Below are 25671 nucleotides of genomic sequence, written 5' to 3' on the forward strand. Positions count from 1 at the left end.
ACTCAGGATAACTAAAGTAGTACATGCATTCACATGAGTGCTATGGAGCCAACTTAACATTGCCATTGACATATTAAAAATAGATTTTTCTGACTTTTGTGGATTTAAATTCTCAGTTTAAGGGTGGGACTTCTAAAAGAGATTAAGTGATTTAGAAGCCTTAGAAAATTCCACCCCAAGTGGATTAAAAAAAATGCAGAGCATCCTATAAATGCAGAGCATCCAATCAATATATGTTTACGCATTATGCCATAACCTTGGCGTTAGCAGAAGATATACAATAACCTTAAGTATACAGTTAAAACATTCTCATTGTATAAAGGAACATTCTCAGAGTTCAATTCCTGGCATCAAACCGTACACATTTCTCTATGTAGAAACTGATCAGTTTACCCATCCCTCCATTCCAAAAATGACTGCCAGATTGTCTTGCTCATACTGCTTCCCTGGTAGGAATGTTGTAAACCTACCAAATTAAATACATAAAGTGTGAAATTCTGATCCCATTGAAGTCAGTGGTAAAATGCCAATTGACTTTAATAGGGCCAGGATTTCACCCTAACTCTTTATCTTAACATTGCATTAGTGTAGTTGCATTGAGTTGCCTTGTTTTCTCTTTCTTTAAAATTAAAAATACAACAGAAGAAAAAGATGTTGGAGAATTTTTTTACTGCATGAACATCTATTTTACTGCATGACACAGAGCTATCCAAGAGACAAAATAATAAAAATAAAAGTTAACCCATTCCAGCAAGAAACTGAATCTGAAAGCAGTGGGGCTGTCTATCTATCTAAAAAAGAATCTGATTTTTTCTTTGAGTAGTAGACATGTAAGCAACATTCTGGTGCACAAAAGATGCAAAGGTTTTACATACTTCTTTTCATGTGGAAGTCTTCTATCCACGTACTAACCAGAATTAGTCTTACTTGGGATTTAAAAACAAGAAGAATTCATTAATGTTCAGACCAGCACAGTACAGCTCTTTCAAAGCTTCAACTACTGACTCTTTTGCTGTATCTTTCTGTGACTCCAATTATTTAGTTATCCCAGGATGCACTTTTACACAGCCAATATCTGTTTTTGTGTTTCACAATTAGCTTCAAAATATCAGAAACCACTGACCACTTAGTAAGCAGAAAAACTAAGGAGAGTTAATGTGCTGGAAAAGGAAGCCAAGTGTCTGTTAACACTGAAACCCGCCCAGATATCATAGGATCCAATGGCTAGAACAATGGACTGGGAGTTAGGGGATCTAACGGATAGAGTCACAGGTCCAATTCTGGCTCTGCCAATGACTTGCTGGAACTTGCATAAGTCACTTCACCTCTTTGTGTTTCTGTTTCTTACCCTTTGCCTGTCTTGTCTATTTAGGCTGTAAACAATTTGGGGCAGGGACCATCTCTCACTATGTGTTTGTACAGTGCCCTGCATAATGGGGCCCTGCTCTTGTTTAGGGTCACTAGATGCTACTATAATGTAAATAATTTCATCTAAAAATCTATGTTAAACGAACATTAAAGTTGCAAAGTCAAGCACTCAAAAATTAGGAATTGTCAGAATTGAGGTTGTCCATGCAACTGTAATTTGGCCCACTTGTGATTATGCATTATGATAAAGTCTTTAATTACATGATCACACACTGTTTTTTCCCCCACAGGATCCCTTTTTCATTCAGTGAATAGGCAGTTATTCAGAATTATTTTATCCTTCAGATTAAATGTGTGGCCCCTTATTTAATACACACCATACAAATGCTGCACTGAATAAAAAATTAATTTCCTCATGAGTGTTTTGTATAAGGGTCTCATCATATCACCATAGCTCTTCACAAACATTAATTAATATATCTTCACAACACCTCTATGAGATGAGATTACTGTCTCCATTTTACAGGTAGGGAACCAAGACAGAGAGATTAAGCCCAAAATTGCAAAAAATGTCCACTAAGTTTGGTTGCTCAACTCGGAATACCTAGGATATGAGTCGTAAGAGTATCTAGCATTTTTATAGGACTTCATATGTTCCATGCACAGCTCCAATTTACTTCAGTTAAAGTTGTGAATACCCAGCATTTCTGCAAATCAGGCCCCAGGGATCTCACGTGGGGCACCCAGAAAATAAGGCAATCACAGTTAGGCCTTGTCTACATGGACACTTAGTGTACATCTACATTAGAATAAAAGACCTGAGGCACAACTGCAGCTGGCTCAAGTCAGATGACTCGGGCTCATGGAGCTATAAAAATTGTAATGTAGATGTTCAAACTCAGGCTATTAGCCACGGTGGGCAAGGATGCAAAACCATGCTCTGAAGTGTCCCGAGCCTCTGTTTGCCTGAAGCTGGGAATGGGCGACAGGAGATGGATCACTTGATGATTACGTGTTCTGTTCATTCCCTCTGAAGCAACTGCCATTGGCCACTGTTGGAAGACAGGATACTGAGCTAGCTGGACCATTGGTCTTGACCCAGTGTGGCCAGTCTTATTCCCCTAATATGTCTCTGTCCCCCTCTGCTCTTATCCAATCCACCCCGGTTCCTGCACCTGCCCCTCTGATCCTATCCAACTTCCCACTCTACCCGACTCCTTCCTCCCTCTGCTCCAGTCCGGCCCCTGAGTTCCTCCTCCTCTGCTCCTAATACTCTCCTTGCCCACTCCTGTCTCCTTTACCCCTACCCTCTTGCTCCTGCAATGCCTATGTCACTCTCACACACACCTGCAACATGCCTTACACCTCTACACTGCAGTGCAGCTGCTCTCCTCCAGCACACAGGAGCTGTGAGGGGATGGTGCACGCTTCAGGGAATTAGGCTTCCGAACTTTACAAAGTCTCTACTGAGCATATGTGAACAAAGATTTTTTCAGAGGTTTATAAATTGGGTGAAATTTGGGTGAATTTTCATGGGAATGGCAAAATGCATATCCCAGGCATCTTGGTAACCCCCCAGCAAAATCCAAGTCCTCTCCCCAACGCATGGAGGTTCTAGAGATTCTCAATAAAATGTTTTTTAAGATTTTTTTTAACATGGGCAAATAACGTATTTTTTCTAATCTTGTTCTTGGAAACAGGTGAACCACTTAGCTAAAACTCAAATAAATAAATAAATCAGCCTGATGCAGACATCCAGCATGGAAATTTTCAGCCTGAAAGATTAAAGTTGAGCAAAGTTATAACAATCAAAAACAGGGTCTTATAATGGGAAGTACTGGGCCACCTTAACTATAGGCACCACTCCCAGCTCTGCCTATAGTAATTCTTGAGGATATTTAATGTTTCTGAAAGACTGGGAGCACTCTTTATGCTACTCCCCAATGCAAAATTCGCTGGAATCACTTAGCATTTCTGAGAATCATCAGGTACCTCAATGCATATATTCAATAGGTTGCTTAAATAAGTTAAAAAAAAAGAAAAAAACAGAACAGTACAAGGGTAAGCTCACTGATTTTCAAACATTCAGGACCATTTTCAAAATTCCTCTTACCCCAAATTCAGCAATCACTGAATTCTTCATTGAAAGCTGCTGTTTTTTTGCCACCTAAAACAGATTAATCTAAACAAAAATCTTTTAAAAGTAAAAATATGTGTATTATGGTCAGGTTCACAGAACTCAAAACTGACTGAACTTCATTTGGTTCAAATTACATTCACCAAAAAATTAAAGTTATCTTTAAACAGATACCAAACAGGATACATTTCAGTTTCAAAAGAAAATCGGGGATTTAAGATTAGAATGACCAACTCCATTTTAGCTACAGTAATAGTAGGATACTCTCTAATAAAAGCCTATTACTGCACATATAACATCCAAGCTCAGATGTGGATTTCTCAAGACTCAGTGATGTGTATGCCCACATATCCAACGAGGACAGGGACATGGAAGAGTTTTAATGAGTCAGTTACTGGAGTTTGTACTTTGTTAGCTTTTTCACACAATCGATACTTTAGTAAATTACAAAAGCTGGGCTGAGGCTTTTGCTAAATATTCTTTCAGCAAAGGTGCATAGGTGGGAGGTGTCTTTAGGGGAAGGCTTTAAACAAACTATTTTAAAAAGATCAGTAGTTGTTTAATCTTCTCCTCACATATTTTTAATTTTGATAAGGCCGCATTTTAAAGCTTGGAATCTGAGCATTAAAATTACTATTCTGACCTTGATAAATCAATGTAGAGAACAGAACCCCCCCCCCCCCCCACACACACAAAATAATCAGCACAATCTGATTTTTAAATCAGATCATTCTGCCTCATTATTTCAGAACACTGCAAAATTGCTGTCTAATATGACTAACCTACATTTGCAGAGCACAAATATCTTGGGGGATGTCATGTGACATAATCAAACAAAACTGCTGCTCAAGAATAGCAAAATCAAATCAACATTTACAATCCAGATGGATGTATCTGGTTAGGGAAATGAGGGAGGCGATGAGGAATTTGAGTTGGTTTTATCCTTGAAGTTTGGGTGCTAAACACAGACTGAACTGACCCTTGCAATTGAAACAAAGCAGCATTGACCATCCAGTTGGCTTACTCTGGCCTGGCCTATAGGAGACTCAAATTGGATTTTGTATTAATTCCATTCCTCTCTGATAGTAAATTCAGAGAAATGAGTGGGAGCACTTTGCATTGCTGAGCAGTGACCCCCCTCACGCTGATTTTGGAGCCATTCAATGCCTATCATGATTGAGTCCTGTTTAATCCTAATCGGCCAAGTAGACAGTGGCTGTTAAATGGGATCTTAGAGGATGTAGGAGAGGGGAGGAACAGGAAGGTTCTCAGGACTCTGCCAGGGATGCACTGGACTGCCGTCAAATCACAATTCACATGGTAGCAGGATGCAGAACGCTATAACAATGCAATCTTGGTAGCAGAGCGATGAACTCCTTATATGATGCCCAGTCCAATTTCTATTTAGTTTTCAGTCTAGTGTTTGATTAGAACTCCAGATATCATTGGCTCTTAGTGCTCCCCTAGCCATTGGAAATTTCTTCAAACAGTTAACATCAATGGCAGGGCCATAACAGCAGTGAGTTCAGAACAAAAGAAATGGGATGCCCAAAATACCTTTGTCATCCCGACAATCTTAGACAATAGATTTCAGAAGTTAATAGTTATCACAAATGCCACCAGTAATTGTGAGAACATTAAAGTCCTGCAAACCTCATGTTTCAGGAATCATGACTTATACATATCCTCCTGAAAAACTGATAGTGTATAGGGGTCACAAAGAGGCTATTTGTAGGATCACAGCTATGGCAAACACATTAGAAAAGAGAGAAGAGTTTGTAATAGTCAAAGCAATGAGTTCTAAACTCATGGTTATTATAAAATCCTCCATGCAGAAGTTGTCAGAGTTTACAATGGAAATGAATTATCACTGAGTCACTGATATTATAAAATTTAAAGGAGAAGCAGAAAGTTTATAAAGATCATGAACTGAACATTTCAAGCTTCACAGTTGTTACAAATGTTAAGCACAGAAGCCAAGCTTTATGAAAGATGTGAACTAATAATTTTTTCTTGGTTGACAGATAGTACACACAGAAAAGAAGCATTATGGCTTGCCCTCCCTCAGTGTTACTGATGGGGGAAGGCATCTTTAAAATCTACTAATTGAGGCTGTGAGGGGAATTCCATGGTAGCCTAGTCAGACTTCTTCTGTGACGTTCCCCACTTTTTGGGGTGTATTGACTGTCTTGTACAGTCCAAGAGTCTGAGTCTGGGGTTACATAAGAACAACAACCCTCGGCAGAATCAAGCCAAATGAAGGTTATAATGACTATTCACCGGAGGAGAAGACAACAATTTGAAGAGTGGTATTTCTACACGGAAAGCTATTACAAACTCCACAGAGAAGCAACAGAGTTTATAAAGGCGGTTGGCTGCTATTTTTGTTTTAGTCATTAGTGAAGAGGGAATCATTACAGTTCTAGAAGAATCCTAAAAATCAGGCTACATCATACAATGGAACTATTAAGGGGCACAAGCAACAGTATCATAATATGAAGTATGGAAAGGTACTGAACTGTTGTCACAGCATAGATTTTAAAATTGTTGCGTTGGCAGATTTCATGAAATCATGACAGTTATTTCCTCCTTTATTCTATGCTGTCCCTTCATCATCCTACTGGGGTTCCATCCTGAACCACATTTGACCTTCCTTTTAATATACATATCATTGGTTACATTTCTATACTTCTTTGTAAAGCTTATTATATTGGCTGAATTGGCATTCCTAAGCTCAGAGTTATTATAAACTGTGTGAAGAAAACAAGAGCTCTGCAAACCAGCTATTTTTGTGTTCAAGGCTACTACAAACTCCCAGCTGTCAAGAGCATATAATAATCATGAACCAATTATTCCTGGGCTCACAGTTACTACATATGCTGCAGGAAGCTGAGGGAGTTAGTCACGGTTGCAAATTGGCTATGTCTATAATCATTTATGTGATGAAGCCAAAAGAACTTACAATAGACATATATTTGCTGTTACTAGGCTCATAATTTTATAAGTCATAAAGAGAAGTCATGAATGACAGAGTTCATTACGACAAAGTTGTGGTGTTTCGATCCCCACAGGTAGGGCTCTGTGTTTGTCATGGAGGTTGGTGACTTTCCGTGACCTCTGTGACCTCTACAGCAACCAGTGTGCCTGACCCCAGGGCTGCGCAAGCAGCTAGCTCCGCAGCCAGCTGCTCAGGTGGCCTCACGGACAGCCACAGCAGCCACTACTGGAGTTGCCCTGGGGCCAGTCACACCAGCTGCTTCTGGAGCGGCCCTGGGCCAGTCACACCAGCCGCTGCTCAGGCAGCCCTGTGCAGCTGGCCCCAGGACTGCCCAAGCAGTGGCAGGTACGGCTGGCCCCAAGGACTGCCTGAGCAGCCAGAACAGTGGCGGGTGGACAGCCCCCGGCAGCGGTCCTGGGATGGCTGGAGCAGCCACTGCTGAGCTGCCCTTGGAAGCTGGTGCCCCTGGCTCCCCCACAGCAGCAGCCCCCCCAGGGCACCCCCGCCAGCAGCACCCCCACCCCAAGATTTAATCAGGGGTATTTATAGTATAAGTCATGGACAGGTCACGGGTCATGAATTTTTGTTTATTGCCTATGACTTTGTCGTAATGAAAATCATGGAGCAGGTCCTCAAGGAATCAATTCTGAAGCACTTAGAGGAGAGGAAAGTGATCAGGAACAGTCAGCATGGATTCATCAAGGGCAAGTCATGCCTGACTAATCTAATTGCCTTCTATGACGAGATAACTGGCTCTGTGGATGAGGGGAAAGCGGTGGACATGTTGATTCTTGACTTTAGCAAAGCTTTTGACACAGTCTCCCACAGCATTCTTGCCAGAAAGTTAAAGAAGTATGGGTTGGATGAATGGACTATAAGGTGGATAGAAAGTTGGCTAGATTGTCGGGATCAACGGGTAGTGATCAATGGCTCCATGTCTAGTTGGCAGCTGGTATCAAGTGGAGAGCCGCAAGGGTCAGTCCTCGGGCCGGTTTTGTTCAATATCTTCATATTGATCTGGAGGATGGTGTGGATTGCATCCTCAGCAAGTTTGCAGATGACACTAAACTGGGAGGAGAGGTAGATACGCTTGGGGGTAGGGATAGGATACAGAGGTCCCTAGACAAATTAGAGGATTGGGCCAAAAGAAATCTGATGAGGTTCAACAAGGACAAGTGCAGAGTCCTGCACTTAGGACAGAAGAATCCCATGCACCGCTACAGACTAGGGACCAAATGGCTAGGCAGCAGTTCTGCAGAAAAGGACCTACGGGTTACAGTGGACGAGAAGCTGGATATGAGTCAACAGTGTGCCCTTGTTGCCAAGAAGGCCAATAGCATTTTGGCATGTGTATGTAGGGGTATTGCCAGCAGATCGAGGGACGTGATCGTTCCCCTCTATTCGACATTGGTGAGACATTGGTGAGGCCTCATCTGGAGTCCAGTTTTGGGCCCCACACTACAAGAAGGATGTGGAAAAATTGGAAAATGTCCAGCGGAGGGCAACAAAAATGATTAGGGGACTGGAACACATGACTTCTGAGGAGAGGCTGAGGGAACTGGGATTGTTTAGTCTGCGGAAGAGAAGAATGAGGGGGGATTTGATAGCTGCTTTCAACTACCTGAAAGGGGGTTCCAAAGAGGATGGATCTAGACTGTTCTCAGTGGTAGCTGATGACAGAACAAGGAGTAATGGTCTCAAGTTGCAGTGGGGGAGGTTTAGGTTGGATATTAGGAAAAAGCTTTTTCACTAGGAGGGTGGTGAAACACTGGAATGTGTTACCTAGGGAGGTGGTAGAATCTCCTTCCTTATAAGTTTTTAAGGTCAGGCTTGACAAAGCCCTGGCTGGGATGATTTAGTTGGGGATTGGTCCTGCTTTGAGCAGGGGGTTGCACTAGATGACCTCCTGAGGTCCCTTCCAACCCTGATATTCTATGATTCTATGACTTTTACAAAAAATACCCGTGACTAAATTGTAGCCTTACTCATGGGCATTACAAATACCAGGGATGAGCAATCGGAGTTTATAAAATATAGCAATCTGGTGTTTCTCAGACCATGGTTAGTACACATTCCAAGGACAAGCCAGCAGAATTTATGTGTGAACTAAATACCCTCTGGGTTCAGTGCTATAGTTAAACAAGAAAAAAGGACTGTAATAATAATGGTTGTGAATTGGCTGTTTCCAGATTCAGTAATTACAAACTCACCAGACAAGCTAAAGGCCTTTATAATATTATAAAAGGCTATTTCTCAGAAAGCCATAGTTTACACTTATGATATAGGTATGATACTTTGAACGTTCATCAAGTTTTATTGATGTTTATAAAGCCCAGCAGGTGCCTGATGATGGTTTTAGTGTGTCCCAAAGCACTTCATGACACTTCATGTTCACTGTGGGGAGACTGCTTAGTGCTCCCACTACTAAGGAACTGCACTTTCAAAATTAGCAACAAGTCGTACCATAAAATTTACTCTATGACTGGTCCTTACTTTTGAATGACGGAAGGTTCCTCTGCTTTCAGAAATGGATTAATCAGGAAAAACAAACCTATATGTGTTTCGGGCCATATTCTGCTAATATCCTACTGAACTGGCTGATTTCAATGGTACTCCAAGACGTAAGGTTCTCCAGCTTGAGTAAGGCTCGCAGTGTATGGCTCTTAACACTAACATGTCAGCAATCAATTGTATATTACTTACTGTGCAGGGAGTTAAAGGTGACCTACATGGGAAAAAGTGGGTTCATGCATTTTTATAACTCAAAAGAAGATCTAAATGGCTTTATTTTTTTAAAAAAAGCTTATTTTTTATTTGTCTTACAAATACCAAAAATATTAAGTCTTGTCTTCCTTATTTTGCTGGAAGTCTTCTTGGAGGATCAGGAACAGGTTGGGAGCTTTCTCAGACTATGACTGAAGTTGCAGGGTGCTGAAAGGTATTTGGGTTAAATAGATGTTAATCAAATAATTAAACAAAAACAAAATTTTAAATATTCTGACTAAAATCCCCTTTCCTTCTCAATCGCTTGGTTTTCACTTCCTTAGTACTTGTGCTATTAGTTCTCCAATTATCCATGGATTCTTCCAGGAAAAACAAGGTAGACAAGATCATGCTGACTACGTGGGTGCGCCAGGGCTGGAGCACCCATGGAAAAAAATTAGTGGGCGCTTTGTACCCACCAGCAGCCAGCTCCTCCACCTCCCCCACAGCACCTCCCGCCTGCCAGCAGCCCTGGTGATCAACTCCTCCCTCTCCATCCCAGTACCTCTCGCCCACAGCGATCAGCTGTTCTGCGGCATGCAGGAGGCTCTGGGGGGAGGGGGAGGAGTGGGGACTGGGCGCACTCAGGGGAAGGGGCGAAACTGGGCGGGAAGAGGTGGGTGTGATGGGTTCAGTCAAAGAGACCCCCTTGGGACTGACGTACTGGAATTACCTCTGAGCCTGTTTTCCCTACCAGCTTGGGACCCCAGAACCCTGCCTTGTTGAGCCAGACACGCTAGCCTGCTGCAACACAGACCCAGGTCTGGTCCATGCCCCCACAGCTGCAGACTTTAAGAAAAACTGCTCAGCAGGTCTCCTATCTCCAGCACCAGATACCCAGTTCTCAATGGGATCCAAACCCCGCATAAATTTGTTTTACTCTGTATAAAGCTTATACAGGGTAAACTCATAAATTGTCCGCCCTCTATAACACTGATAGAGAGATATGCACAGCTGTTTGCTCCCCCAGGTATTAATCATTTACTCTGGGTTAATTAATAAACAAAAGTGACTTTATTAAGTATAAAAATTAGGATTTAAGTGGTTTCAAGTAATAATAGGCAGAACAAAGTAAGTTACCAAGCAAAATAAAACAACACATGCAAGTCTAAGCCTAATACATTAAGAAACTGTTTACAGGTAAAATCTCACTCTCAGAGATGTTCCAATAAGCTTCTTTCACAGACTAGACTCCTTCCTATTCTGGGCCTAATCCTTTCCTCTGGTACAGTCCTTGTTAGTTCCAGCTCAGGTGGTAACTAGGGGATTTCTCTTGACTGACAGCACCTTTGTTCTGTTCCACCCCCTTTTATATCTTTGGCACAAGGCAGAAATCTTGTGTGTATCTGAGTCCCCACCCCTCCTTCTAAATGGAAAAGTACCAGATTTAAGATGGATTTCATTACCAGGTGACATGGACACATGTCCTGTGAGACCCCAGCCTTCATTCTTCCAGGGCTGGCCCGCACACACCCAGGAAGGTTTGCAAGTAAACAGACCATTTACAACCAATGTCCTAGTCAATGGGAGCCATCAAGCTTCCAAACCACCATTAATGGCCCACACTTTGCATAATTACAATAGGACCTCAGAGTTATATTTCATATTTCTAGCTTCAGATACAAGAATGATATTCATACAAAATAGGATGAACATACTCAGTAGATTATAAGCTACCTTACAAGAGACCTTTTGCATTAAGCATATTTCAGTTACATCATATTCACACTTATAAGCATATTTCCATAGAACATATGGAGTGCAACGTCACAGTGGGGAAGAGGCGGGGGGGCAGAGGGAGAGGCGGGAAGAGGCAGAGTGGGGTAGGAGTTTGGGGGAAGGGGTGGAGTGGGGGTGGGACCTGGGGCGGGGCAGAGTGGGGGTTGAGCACCCCCAGGGCAAGGAGGAAGCTGGTACCTGTGGACAAGATCTACCTTTCTAATAAAAACAAACGGGAAGAAAAAAAACCTTACACAACCCAAAAAATCACCCCCTTTGTGGGTTAAACTTTTTCACTTCTTCTTTATAGGGTATTAATAAACAAAGAGGCACAAACTCACTTTTTCACTGTGCAGACTACCTTTATGTCTTTTGACAGGTTTATTCCCTTCTTGGGCATTCATTTAAGGGTTTCACTATATTTCTTAATAGATTTTGGTATGCACCTGTTTTTTTAAACCCAACTTAAGCCTTTCACAGAGGTTCATGTTTGAATGGACTCATTCTAAGTATTGTTCATTCTCAACAAATTTCCTAGTTTCATTCCATAGTAATGTAGAGTGTTGGCACCACACATCGCATATACTTCTCAGAACCCAATAAATAAATGGTGAGACCTGGGAACAAACCACTACAAAATCATGGAATCTTGTTACCAAAAAAGCCTGGGAAAATGTAACAGAGTGTAACAATAGCTGAGAATTAACCATTCCATGACATTTTCATCACATAGGAAATCTCAGATCCTAGTATCTCGTGCACCCACACTGTCCACCCATAATCAGCTATGTCACCTTTGACAATTCTGGTGAAGATTTCAGTGTAAACATTTTCCTTTAAAAAGTACGGCCATTTACATGGCAAGCCCTTCCTACTTCAGAGTAGCAGTGGCATATTAGGCAAGGGATGTTGTGTTGGTACAATAACATTTATGAAGCCCACCATTAGCTAGAAAGGAAGGAAAAAGATGAAAACAGGACATCCATCATGCTAACAGGAAAAGAAGAAGAAAAACACCATCAACCTGACTAAAAGTAGTAAACTTTGCAATGAATACAGTCTATTCAGTGACCAGCTAGGAAATGTGTTCATTTCTATTAAGTACCTATCCTGGCCTCCAAATATTTATTGCCATGATTAATTCTATATTTGTGCTGTATGTTGTAATATGTAAATATTACAATACTGCACAGTACAACTATAGATCTAACTGCATACACATATCAATGACTGGACACAACATACACTGTATTACAAGAAAACTGCAACGACCCCACAAATAACTGCCCTTTTACCCTCAACTGACTCCCTGCTCAAGCATCCAGAAAAAGAGGAGTTTTGCAACGTGCCTGGTAAATTAATAAATCTGGGCTCTGACAGACCAGGAAAGGGAGCAAATTTTAGTAGTTGAGAATCCCTCCCATAATACCCTACCTGTAGCTCACCCTTAAACAAAGGGAGATGCAGGCTTTAGCTCATCAGCTGGTCTCAAATGCAACATTATTAACTGGGAGAAAGACAATGAGTTCAAAGCAGCACACTTGCTTTGGGAGTTATTATTATTTGTATTACAGACATTGTGGGTCAGTGTTGTACAAACACAGAACAAAAAGATGGTCCCTGCCCCAAAGAGTTTGTGCTTATAATTTTTAGAAAGCAACCAGAAGGATAAATGTTTATTCTTTTTTGGAAGGCTATCCCTGAAAACAAGGCAGATTTCTGTGTAACTGAAAGGCAACCTGTTCTTAGATAGCCTAATCATGAATGTAGATCAGAGTAAGAGTTTGTTATAAATTGAGATAAAATTAGCAGAGATGCAGCTTCTGAAGCATTGTTTCAGGGGCTGGCAACTCTGCCATAGCTTCTCGGTGGGGTATTGCTTTTTAAACCCTAAGATTTTATTTTAAGATGATGCTCTTACTCAGTCTTTGTGTGTCCTCCACAGTGCAGTTTGACATGATGAGGGCCTGTAACCTAATCGCTACCGTCGCCTTGACTGCTGGTCAGCTCATTTTCGTCTTGGGCCTAGTAGAACTGCCTATTATTTCACAGGATATCCAGTGGTGGGAGGAAGCCATAGCTGCCGTGTTCCAACTTGCCAGTAAGTACTTCTTTTTGCACATGGAGATGGACCTGGTAAATTCTATCTAGATCAGGACAGGCAGAGTATTCTGCTTTACAAATTCTTCAGAATAAACAGAAAAGCAATAGGGTTTGAATTCTAAAGTAGGTCTCTTCAGTAGTAAAGATGTTTACCATCCCTTAAAAGCTCTCTCTTCATATTAGCCCACTGATTTACGAGATTCTACAGAACACAAACAGGAGATTATTTCTTGAATAGATCTAAATAAATCCTCAGTCAACCAAGAAAACAAGCCACTGTGTAGCTCTCATTAGTAAAGAAGGCAAAACACAAGGAAACAGTGGAAGCCAAACTTCAAGATTTAATTGGACTAAAAATACTAGAGGGACTATAGATAAGGGTAAAGATAGAACAGAATGAATTTCTGCAGTCATACTGTAGTGTGATTATATGCCTTTACTTGACTGAATTTTAGTCCAGGGAGATCTGCCAGATTGCAATGAGTGGGAATAACTAGTAAATAAAACTACAAACTGCAGAATGAAGCACTCTGGCAACACTGACAGTTATAAATGAAATTCCCACAGTAATTCTCATGGATAATAACTGTATACAGAATCCAGTGGGGAAAGGGGGAAATGGTTTAATCTCTTCTCCACAGTGAAACCACTGGCATCAAATCATAAATATTTTACATTAATCCTTTCCTTTACTACACAAGTCAATCAAGACATCCATAAAAAGAACAGTCATTGAACAGGAGTTCCATACACAGGGCTTGCAGGATTGCGTCCAAAATGTATAATTAAAATGGAAAAAAACATGCTGATGTAGTATTAATGCATGTTAAGGCCAGAGCCTGAGTCTTTACTTCAGTTTAAATCTACAGTAGTAGTTCTAAACCAGTGTAAATGCACTGAGGCCCCTGCAGTGATTTTTGGTTTACATTTCAGAGTAACAGCCGTGTTAGTCTGTATTCGCAAAAAGCAAAGGAGTTCTTGTGGCACCTTAGAGACTAACCAATTTATTTGAGCATAAGCTTTCGTGAGCTACAGCTCACTTCATCGGATGCATAAAATGGAAAATACAGTGAGGAGATTTATATACACACAGACCATGAAAAAATACACATTGTAAGGAGAGTGTTTACATTGTTGTAAGTAAGGTCAGAGACTAGTCCAGAAAACTCAAAATGATGGTTCTCACAGCAATAATTCAGCTGTCTTTGCAGTACCACTGGTGAAGGACTGCTGAGACACCTCTTCAAGCCTAATAGGAATCAAAGGCCCAATAAGGAGAAGGGACTGTATGATACACAAAGAGACATATTAGTTTAAGCTGTAATACACTCAGTTTCTGAGTCCAGTGGGACCCCACGCACTGGTGCAACACTGCCAGGATCCAAAACTGCAGCCTTAGCAGAGCAAGATCTGCACACAGCCTCTTCTTGTGAGATCAGCAGCACAGCACACTGCTTTTACCTTTGGATGCCTTTTGTCCAGTTCTTTCTTCCTTTTGGTGTGAGGTCTGCCTTTCTCTGACTCTCTCCCCTCCTTTCCGAAGCTCAGCCTGTTTTCCACAGACAGGAAATGCATTCTGGCTCTGTTTAGATTTGTTGTTTCATTGACAAACAGTACAGTGGACAGCCGTGTGCCTTTCTTCTATCAAGGCTGCTAATTTTAGACTGGGCTTTTTTCCACCCTTGTGCTGAAGTCTGTTTTAAATACAGTCAGAGAGAGACTGAAGGGCGCCAGGATATCCCGACACAGGAGAAGGAAATGCCTGCTATTACCTGTTATGCAAGCTGAACCTTGAAATCCCCAGCGCTGGGAGGGAAAAAGGGAGGAAAGCCAGAGTCAGAATGATTAACAAAATGCTAATGAGAACAGTGAAAGAAAAAACAAACGAACTTCTGGACTCAACTGTTGATACTCAAAGGTGTGAAGAGAGGGAATCTGGCAGCTAGAGACACTGTTACAAAGAAAGACCATTGGTTGTTTGAATCAGGAGGCTCCTGTTTGCAGAAGTGATGCGATGAGTCTCATAGGAAGATGGAAAGGGGAGCAAGGTCAGCTGTCAGATATACTGCTCTCCACTAGATGGACCTTAATTGTAAGCTGGATGTTTTCTCTCAGTCTTGCAATGAGTTACAGAAGACTCATTTAAAATCTTACTCGCTTCGTGAAGATTTATATTTAAAATAATTATCTCCAGGCCATACAGCTGATATATTCTGGCATGAACACTTTTAGGTAAAGAAGGAAAGAGATGTAAACTTCCACTACCCCATCCGAAGATCAGCTTTCTACCAGTAGCTCACTCTCTTTCTCAAGGATGATGAGGGATGGCTGGGAGGGAAGGAAGTCACTCTGACTATCAGTGTTAATCTCGCTCCTGGGATGAGGCATTAGGAGTATGGCATCTGAGGAGGTTGTTTCCTCCTTTGTACCCCGGCACCTATTGTGTTCCTTCCACTGTCAAGAAACTCAAGTTGACCACAAAAATCTCACCTGCCAAGTCTCCTGGATTAAGCCCAGAGTACACAACATTAAACATCATGACAAACATGTTATTTCTAATTTTTTTACACCAATGTACACATTCATAGTGTGAGTGGGACCAAAAGTTCAGCTGACTGGACAAAACACACTGCTAGATCTAGGACATCAGGAGTGTTTTGTTTGTTTGTTTACTGATGGGAGAAGGGATCTTTTCCCCTGGGAAACTACAGGCAATAGTTTGTAGCTGATCTTATGTTCCAGAGTGAGAACCTCCCAGAAAGTTTCTGCGTAAACTAGCAAGTCCATAAAGAATGGCAGACACATAAGAAGAGAACAGTGGATATGAAGCATATATTCATAAGAACTTTCTACACAAAACATAGTCAAATGCTGACTGTGGAGTTTCACACTGTGGAACTCTGCCCCCTTCATTTCTAATATGATATTTGACTTGGTTCAGCATGACATTTTGATTAAAAAACTAGAAAGGTTTAAAATTAGCATGGCGCACATTAAATGGATTAAAAGCTAGCTAACGGATAGGTCTCAAAATGTAATTGTAACTGGGGAATCATCATTGAATGGGCATGTTTCTAGTGGGATCCTGCAGGGATCTGTTCTTGGCCCTTATGCTATTTAATCTTTTTATTAATGACCTGGAAGAAAACATAAAATCATCACTGATAAAGTTTGCAAATGACTCAAAAATTTGGGGACTGGTAAATAATGAAGGTATCAGTGACTTGTCCTTGAGTGATCTGGATAACTTGCTAAGCTGAGCTCAAGTAACAATGTGTATTTTAACACAGCTAAATATTGATGTATATATGTGGGAACAAAGAACGTAGGCCATACCTACACAGTGGGGGGACTCTACCCTGGGAAGCAATGATCTGAAAAAGATTTGGGAATTGTGGTGGATAATCAGCTGAATGTGAACTCCTCGTGCGGTGCTGTGGCCAAAATGGCCAATACGATCCTTGGATGCATAAGCAGGGGAATCTCAAGGAGTAGAGAGATTATTTTACCTCTGCATTTGGCCCCAGTGCTGGAATACTGCTGCAACATTCTGTCCATTTCTGGTGCCCACAATTCAAGAAGAACGTGGATCAACTGGAGAGGGTTCAGACACAAGCCAGAAGATGGATTAAAAGATCTTTCACAATCTTTCCTCCTACAGTGCACCAGCAAGGGCTCCATGGACCATTAGTGATCACTGGCATATTTATGACCTTAATTCATATATTTTTAACAACAGTCTTCAATCTGTCAGTGATCACCAGTGTTGGTTGTTTTCACCCTGAATACCATCCTAGCAACATAGCATGTGCACTATGCTATGGTTTCCTATTAGTATTGTGGTCTGAGAAGTCATTTTTATTAAAGAAAGCTGTGAGTTTCAACTGTTGTCATACTCCATAGGCCCCCAATCACAACTTCTGCCTTGACTACACAACCATCTCTGATCAACATGCACCTCGCCAGCGCTCATGACGGATCCAAGCTCTGTTTCTTTTTTATTTCTGCCACCTGCATGAGTATTTGACAGTCATTCAAAAGGATGACCCTCTGACAGAAAATAAAGCCCTAGGAAGCCCGGAGGAAGGAAAGAAGAGAGGAAGCAGTACTCCAGTGGCTGTACTGGGATTCACACCGCTCCAAAACTCCACAGCCTCATACCTCCCAGTTCACAGGAAAGAAAGCTGTTTGCTTTGGAAAAGTTATGTGGTGAAAATGGAACTCGTTTTGTGGAATTTTGTGTCAACAATCAGAAATTTCTCTCTAGAAGTTTTTTCCAAGAAACTGTTACAGATGCAACATGCTGAATATAAGGGTGGATAAAAAAAAACCTCACAGAGTAACATTCCTAATGGGAATTCCTTTAAGTACTAAAATGATAGATGGCAAAGGGGAATCTATAGAAGACTAATCTACTAGGAACACAGGAACTGCTCTATTAGATCAAACCCAAGCTCTATCTAGCCAAGCATCCTTTCTCACAGTTATTAGTATCAATCGCTTCAGAGGATGGTGTAAGAACCCCACAATTGACACGTGTGGGATAATCTGCTCCACACATTAGGTTTAATCCTGGTCTCCAAGGGTATGCCTACACTGCATTGTAAACCCAGATTTGTGGGACCCATGCTTGTGGAGTCATGCTTCCATGCATCCACACTGCATTGTAAACTTGGGTTTACAATTGCTGGACCCGGGGCTCACAACCGTGCTAAAGTGTCCATACTGCACAACGCAGACTTTCTGATTCACATCTGTGGCTTGAGTTGCATCCACACCACAAAATGACAGGGCTTGGACCCCAGTCACAGCGGGTCTTAGGCTCAGACCCACCCTCCTGGGTGTGTCCATAGGCCCAGGTCTTGAGTAGGGCAGGGTTGGGCTTAAATCTGAGTCAGAACCTGGGTTGTCAATGCAGCATAGACATATCCCAATAGTAAGAGATTGGCTTAAACTGTAAACATGAGGTTTAATTTTTTTTCTTATTAAATTACGATCACTCTGAATATTCATGAGATCCATATAAATGTCCAGCCCCTATACTGAAGACAATAAGAAGCCTCGTCTCTCTGCTTGGCTTGCCATTTATAGCCAAACAACACCTTATTACACCTTTCCTTTGAATTTCAAGCCTTGATTTCTGTCTACACTTTGTGTCTTTTGGCTGACACCTCTTTAGTGGTAATCGAAGGAGACACCCCTGCAGACATACTGTTCACTCTAATCTCACAATACAAAGTAGGGACAATTGTGGATTGGCAGGGAGATAGAATGGATGAAATTCTCCATTTCTAACTTCTATACCATTAACCTACATACATCTTAATGCAGTACAGAACAACAGAACAGTCATCACAGAACAAAGATGAAGATATCAATCGTGCAACTAACTGGTCACTTCTTGTCCTTCCACTTATCTCCATGACTTCATCCGTGTCATGCCTTACTCCTGGAACCCTTCCATGACTGATGTGCCATGCCCATCTAAGTACTTATATGGCTCTAATCATCCTAATATCTGCTTTCATTCTTGCTTCCTTCAAGTCAATTCTTAAAGCAGACTTCTATCAAGATGCCTATAAACCCAATACTTCTGAGGACTAGGGAAGAGAATTAAATGAAACACTGTAAATAATTTTTTAAAATCCCAACAAAAAAAAAATGATGGAACGTGACTTATGCTCAATGCCCTTGTTCCTTCACACTTCTCATTACATCTGCCCCAATACACCTGTCACTTGTTTTATTGAAACACTGAAACAGTTCTGATCCTCTGTTTATCAGTAAGAAAGAAATATCTATTTAAAAAAATGTAAAGATACTACAGTCATTTTAAATTAGTGGTAATATTAAAACAATTATTTTAAAAAAATTTGATTAAAAGAGCATTTTCAATAATCCTGATATTGGGTCAGACTCTGTTCTCACACTAGTTTCGCATCAACATATTCCATTGATGACAAGGGTGTTAATCGCAAGCGATACAGCACTATAAGGGAAGGCAGAATCCCAGCTGCCCCATGCTCTTCCTAGAATTTCTTCTAAAGGAAGTTATGGGCTAAACAATAAATATTCAACAATATTAATCAAAAAAGGTCAATAGACTAGAATATTGCCAACTGTTTCCTGCTGCTAATAAATGATGTTATGACAGCAAAGCTATTATTAATCAAAGCAGGAGACACTGATACTATGACAGTGTTCTATTCCAGTTACTTTATTACACCAAATGATGCATCAAATTCCAGAAATGTGCCTTTCGGTTAAACTAGCGGGTGCACATTACTGTAGCATTAGGGTGCACCAGTATTTTGCCCAGCAGCAAAGCACACAGTATGCACATAACTGAGTCATCTATCTGCCGCCCTGACCGGGAAAACCGAGAAGTCTGCTGCTTGCCGGGGGCTAAGATTTGCGATGTGATGGAGAGACTGCCGAGACTCATCAAGCCCTCGGATCGCTACCCCTTCCTGCTTCTCCACGTGGGCACCAATGATACTGCCAAGAATGACCTTGAGTGGATCACTGCGGACTACGTGGCTCTGGGAAGAAGGATAAAGGAGTTTGAGGTGCAAGTGGTCTTCTCGTCCATCCTCCCCGTGGAAGGAAAAGGCCTGGGTAGGGACCGTCGAATCGTGGAAGTCAACGAATGGCTACGCAGGTGGTGTCAGAGAGAAGGCTTTGGATTCTTTGACCATGGGATGGTCTTCCATGAAGGAGGAGTGCTGGGCAGAGACGGGCTCCACCTTACAAAGAGAGGGAAGAGCATCTTTGCGAGCAGGCTGGCTAACCTAGTGAGGAGGGCTTTAAACTAGGTTCACCGGGGGAAGGAGACCAAAGCCCTGAGGTAAGTGGGAAAGCGGGATACCGGGAGGAAGCACAGGCAGGAATGTCTGTGAGGAGAGGGCTCCTGCCTCATACTGAGAATGAGGGGCGATCAGCAGGTTATCTCAAGTGCTTATATACGAAGGCACAAAGCCTTGGAAACAAGCAGGGAGAACTGGAGGTCCTGGTGATGTCAAGGAATTATGACGTGATTGGAATAACAGAGACTTGGTGGGATAGCTCACATGACTGGAGTACTGTCATCGATGGTTATAAACTGTTCAGGAAGGACAGGCAGGGCAGAAAAGGTTGGGGAGTAGCACTGTATGTAAGGGAGCAGTATGACTGCTCAGAGCTCCGGTACGAAACTGCAGAAAAACCTGAGTCTCTCTGGATTAAGTTTAGAAGTGTGAGCAACAAGAGTGATGTAGTGGTGGGAGTCTGCTATAGACCACCGGACCAGGGGGATGAAGTGGATGAGGCTTTCTTCCGGCAGCTCGCAGAAGCTACTAGATCGCATGCCCTGGTTCTCATGGGTGACTTTAATTTTCCTGATATCTGCTGGGAGAGCGATACAGCGGTGCATAGACAATCCAGGAAGTTTTTGGAAAGCATAGGGGACAATTTCTTGGTGCAAGTGCTAGAGGAGCCGACTGGAGGGGAGCTTTTCTTGACCTGCTGCTCACAAACCGGGAAGAATTAGTAGGGGAAGCAAAAGTGGATGGGAATCTGGGAGGCAGTGACCATGAGTTGGTTGAGTTCAGGATCCTGACACAGTGAAGAAAGGTAAGCAGCAGGATACGGACCCTGGACTTCAGGAAAGCAGACTTCGACTCACTCAGGGAATGGATGGGTAGGATCCCCTGGGGGACTAACATGAAGGGGAAAGGAGTCCAGGAGAACTGGCTGTATTTCAAGGAATCCCTGTTGAGGTTACAGGGACAAACCATCCCAATGTGTTGAAAGAATAGTAAATATGTCAGGCGACCAGCTTGGCTTAACAGTGAAATCCTAGCGGATCTTAAACATAAAAAAGAAGCTTACAAGAAGTGGAAGATTGGACATATGACCAGGGAAGAGTATAAAAATATTGCTCGGGCATGTAGGAATGAAATCAGGAGGGCCAAATCACACCTGGAGCTGCAGCTAGCGAGAGATGTCAAGAGTAACAAAAAGGGTTTCTTCAGGTATGTTGGCAACAAGAAGAAAGCCAAGGAAAGTGTGGGCCCCTTAATGAATGAGGGAGGCAACCTAGTGACAGAGGATGTGGAAAAAGCTAATGTACTCAATGCTTTTTTTGCCTCTGTCTTCACTAACAAGGTCAGCTCCCAGACTGCTGCGCTGGGCATCACAACATGGGGAATAGATGGCCAGCCCTCTGTGGAGAAAGAGGTGGTTAGGGAATATTTAGAACAGCTGGATGTGCACAAGTCCATGGGGCCGGACGAGTTGCATCCGAGAGTGCTAAAGGAATTGGCGGCTGTGATTGCAGAACCATTGGCCATTATCTTTGAAAACTCGTGGCGAACGGGGGAAGTCCCAGATGACTGGAAAAACGCTAATGTAGTGCCAATCTTTAAAAAAGGGAAGAAGGAGGATCCTGGGAACTACAGGCCAGTCAGCCTCACCTCAGTCCCCGGAAAAATCATGGAGCAGGTCCTCAAAGAATCAATCCTGAAGCACTTACATGAGAGGAAAGTGATCAGGAACAGTCAGCTTGGATTCACCAAGGGAAGGTCATGCCTGACTAATCTAATCGCCTTCTATGATGAGATTACTGGTTCTGTGGATGAAGGGAAAGCAGTGGATGCATTGTTTCTTGACTTTAGCAAAGCTTTTGACACGGTCTCCCACAGTATTCTTGTCAGCAAGTTAAAGTAGTACGGGCTGGATGAATGCACTATAAGGTGGGTAGAAAGTTGGCTAGATTGTTGGGCTCAACGGGTAGTGATCAATGGCTCCATGTCTAGTTGGCAGCTGGTGTCAAGTGGAGTGCCCCAGGGGTCGGTCCTGGGGCCGGTTTTGTTCAATATCTTCATAAATGATCTGGAGGATGGTGTGGATTGCACTCTCAGCAAATTTGCGGATGATACTAAACTGGGAGGAGTGGTAGATACACTGGAGGGCAGGGATAGGATACAGAGGGACCTAGACAAATTGGAGGATTGGGCCAAAAGAAATCTGATGAGGTTCAATAAGGATAAGTGCAGGGTCCTGCACTTAGGACGGAAGAACCCAACGCACAGCTACAGACTAGGGACCGAATGGCTAGGCAGCAGTTCTGCAGAAAAGGACCTAGGGGTGACAGTGGACGAGAAGCTGGATATGAGTCAGCAATGTGCCCTTGTTGCCAAGAAGGCCAATGGCATTTTGGGATGTATAAGTAGGGGCATAGTGAGCAGATCGAGGGACGTGATCGTCCCCCTCTATTCGACATTGGTGAGGCCTCATCTGGAGTACTGTGTCCAGTTTTGGGCCCCACACTACAAGAAGGATGTGGATAAATTGGAGAGAGTCCAGTGAAGGGCAACAAAAATGATTAGGGGTCTGGAACACATGACTTATGAGGAGAGGCTGAGGGAACTGGGATTGTTTAGTCTGCAGAAGAGAAGAATGAGGGGGGATTTGATAGCTGCTTTCAACTACCTGAGAGGTGGTTCCAGAGAGGATGGTTCTAGACTATTCTCAGTGGTAGAAGAGGACAGGACAAGGAGTAATGGTCTCAAGTTGCAGTGGGGGAGGTTTAGGTTGGATATTAGGAAAAACTTTTTCACTAGGAGGGTGGTGAAACACTGGAATGAGTTACCTAGGGAGGTGGTAGAATCTCCTTCCTTAGAAGTTTTTAAGATCAGGCTTGACAAAGCCCTGGCTGGGATGATTTAATTGGGGATTGGTCCTGCTTTGAGCAGGGGGTCGGACTAGATGACCTCCTGAGGTCCCTTCCAACCCTGATATTCTATGATTCTATGATAACCAGGTAGGCCCCACAGTCCCATCCTGGAACACCCCTCATCAAATCATAGAATCATAGAATATTAGGGACCCTATTCCTACTCTCCAGTGTATCTACGTCTCCCCTCAGCTTAGTGTCATCTGCGAACTTGCTGAGGGTGCAACTAATCCCATCATCCAGATCATTGATAAAGATGTTGAACAAAACTGGTTCCAGGACCGACCCCTGGGGCACTCCGCTTGATACTGGCTGCCAACTAGACATCGAGCTGTTTATCACTACCAGTTGAGCTTGACAATCTATCCACCTTTCTATCCACCCTATAGTCCATTCATCCAATCTATACTTTTTTTAACTTGCTGGCAAGAATACTGTGGGAGACCGTATCAAAAGCTTTGCTATAGTCAAGATATATCACATCCACCACTTACCCCACATCCACAGTGCCAGTTATCTCATCATAGAAGGCAATCAGGTTGTTCAGGCATGACTTGCCATTGGTGAATCCATGTTGACTGTTCCTGATCACCTTCCTCTCCTCCAAGTGCTTCAAAATGGATTCCTTGAGGACCTGCTCCATGATTTTGCCGGGGACTGAAATGAGGCTGACCGGCCTGTAGTTCCCTGGGTTCTCTTTCTTCCCTTTTAAAAATATGGGTACTATATTTGCCTTTTTCTAATCATCCAGGACCTCCCCAAATCACTACGAATTTTCAAAGGTAATGTCCAATGGCTCTGCAATCACATCAGCCAACTCCCTCAGCACCTCCCTCAGCAAATGATTACAGAATAGCCTTTCCCATAGATATGATGCTCCAGTAGAAGCCCAGCAGAATGCAAAGCTGTCTTTCCCCAGGAAAAAAGCCTACCTTCCCCCAAGACTGAATACCTTCCCTGAGGTCTAGGCTGCTACAAGGTGAGCATGATGAATTTCGCACTGTGATTTAGTGAAGAGACATACCAGATGTTTCAGCCAAATCTTGGCTGGCACACATTTTCATTGGTGTAATAACAAGCAAACAAGACATATGCAGTGTGCAGGATCAAGCGGCTCCAATAAACTATGGGGCTCTTTGCTTCAAGAAATATCTAATCTTTGGAATGGTAGCATTCACTGCAGTACAAAGAAGTCTTGACTTCTGTACGGTGACAATGAAATCTCCTAGTATGCGCTACAGTATCTGTGGATAAGCCTTTTGTGGATCAGTATGATCTCTCTTCACACTTCTGTTGCTGAACTCCCACATTGGTAAGCCGAACATCACTTTCCGGTTATCTTGGCCACTATTACTGTTGATTGAGGATGCTGTAACTCATCCCTGTCAAATATTTACCATAAAAATTTGATTTTAGAGCTCTCTCAACTCACTCACCCTAAACTAATTCACAGAAGTTAGAAACAGCGAACTGTAATATCTCTCTCCAATAATATTCCTCGCTCTTCCTTCTGAATCACACTTTTCTCTGCTCTTAAATGTCAGTCCCTGTTTAGCCTGTGGCAGACTGTACTGACCAGGGAGTTTTTACTCTTCAATAGCTCCTATGACTCACTTATGCTCTCTGCCAAGTAAGAATTACTTTCTGAGCTCCCCGTCTCTAGACTCCCTCCCATTCAGAACCTGGCATGAAACTGCGAGAAGAGAAAAGGCTGTCATGTGATTGGCTGCTGGTCTGAACCAGGGTTCAGGCAAAGGGCCTGTGAAGGGAAACAGTCCTGCTAACCAAAATAGTTTTATTTTAGGCATTGTGAGGAAGCCTTAGTCTTTTTCCTGATGAATAATCACTCCACAAAATGGAACAGAGGTGCTCACAAAGACTCCTGGTCTAGCCCAGAGCTGCATACCCATTTAGTATTGTAACTTGCCCTAAGTGATCTCAAAGATAGAAGAAAAAATGACAGGTAATATAATAATATAGATTTGGGTTTGGAAGTAAGTTTACATAGTGGGAAATACACTTAAGGCATTTCTTTACCTTTCTGATGTGCCATAAAACAATGTACACAGACTATTGCCACTTTCCTGTGTGTAACTGATCAAGGCACAAGATGAAGTGTGTGTCTGGGTGAATGCAGCACTCACAAACGCCAGTAAACCTGTAGGTTTTTTCCCCCACAGGCTTGTGCTAATCACTCCGTATTTCCACACATTAGACATAACAGTACCATAGATACCAGTAAATCTATACTGGCATACTGAAGAAGCCACTACACACAATGCAATGATTGGAAGTTATGCAGCTGCTATACTCAGACTAGAATTATTTATTGTGATATATTTCATCTAAAGTTACAGTAGAGGCAGGTTATTGCTGCCCTTATAAGTAATGATCTAAAACCTACTGAAGGCAATGGAAAGACTACTACTGACTTCAATGGTCCTTGTATCAAGCCCATCATCACCAACTCTGTGCAATATCTATTCAAGGAAAAAATTATTAAGACCAGCCAGACAACTCAGTGATTCACTTATTACAAGGCACCAGAACAGTGTTGGAGATAGATGCCAGGATAATTCTTATACTTTCAGGGTACTCATTGTCTTTTGTGGCCTTGATCTGTAATCAGCATTTCAAAGTCTGTCACACATTCGCTGGGTGAAACTATTGGTTGGCTTATGAACCTTAACTTTTACAGTATGTTGCCTTGTGACATATCGGCAAAACAGGCAACTCATAATCTATGCATCCTTTGCATAGAAAGGAAAAAAGCTTGCAAGATAGATCTTCTTCTTCTTCTTCTTCTTTTGTGTGGCTGGTGTAGAGCAGCAACTACAATTTCACCTGAAGTTGATCAAGCAAAATGGC

General features: G+C 42.4%; 2 protein-coding genes across 2 annotated transcripts in view; one reads left to right on the top strand and one right to left on the bottom strand.

Moving 5' to 3' along the window:
* Window positions 1–25671, bottom strand: part of IFT140 (intraflagellar transport 140) — a 253776-nt gene that overhangs the window by 46237 nt on the left and 181868 nt on the right. The window lies entirely within an intron of this gene.
* Window positions 1–25671, top strand: part of TMEM204 (transmembrane protein 204) — a 43188-nt gene that overhangs the window by 10337 nt on the left and 7180 nt on the right. Inside the window, exon 3 of the mRNA XM_077828869.1 lies at window positions 12931–13086. Coding sequence (XP_077684995.1) covers window positions 12931–13086 — 156 coding nt within the window. The remainder of the gene's footprint in view (window positions 1–12930; window positions 13087–25671) is intronic.

Source organism: Eretmochelys imbricata, chromosome 10 (genome assembly GCF_965152235.1).
Source record: "Eretmochelys imbricata isolate rEreImb1 chromosome 10, rEreImb1.hap1, whole genome shotgun sequence".
Taxonomy (NCBI): Eukaryota; Metazoa; Chordata; order Testudines; family Cheloniidae; genus Eretmochelys; species Eretmochelys imbricata.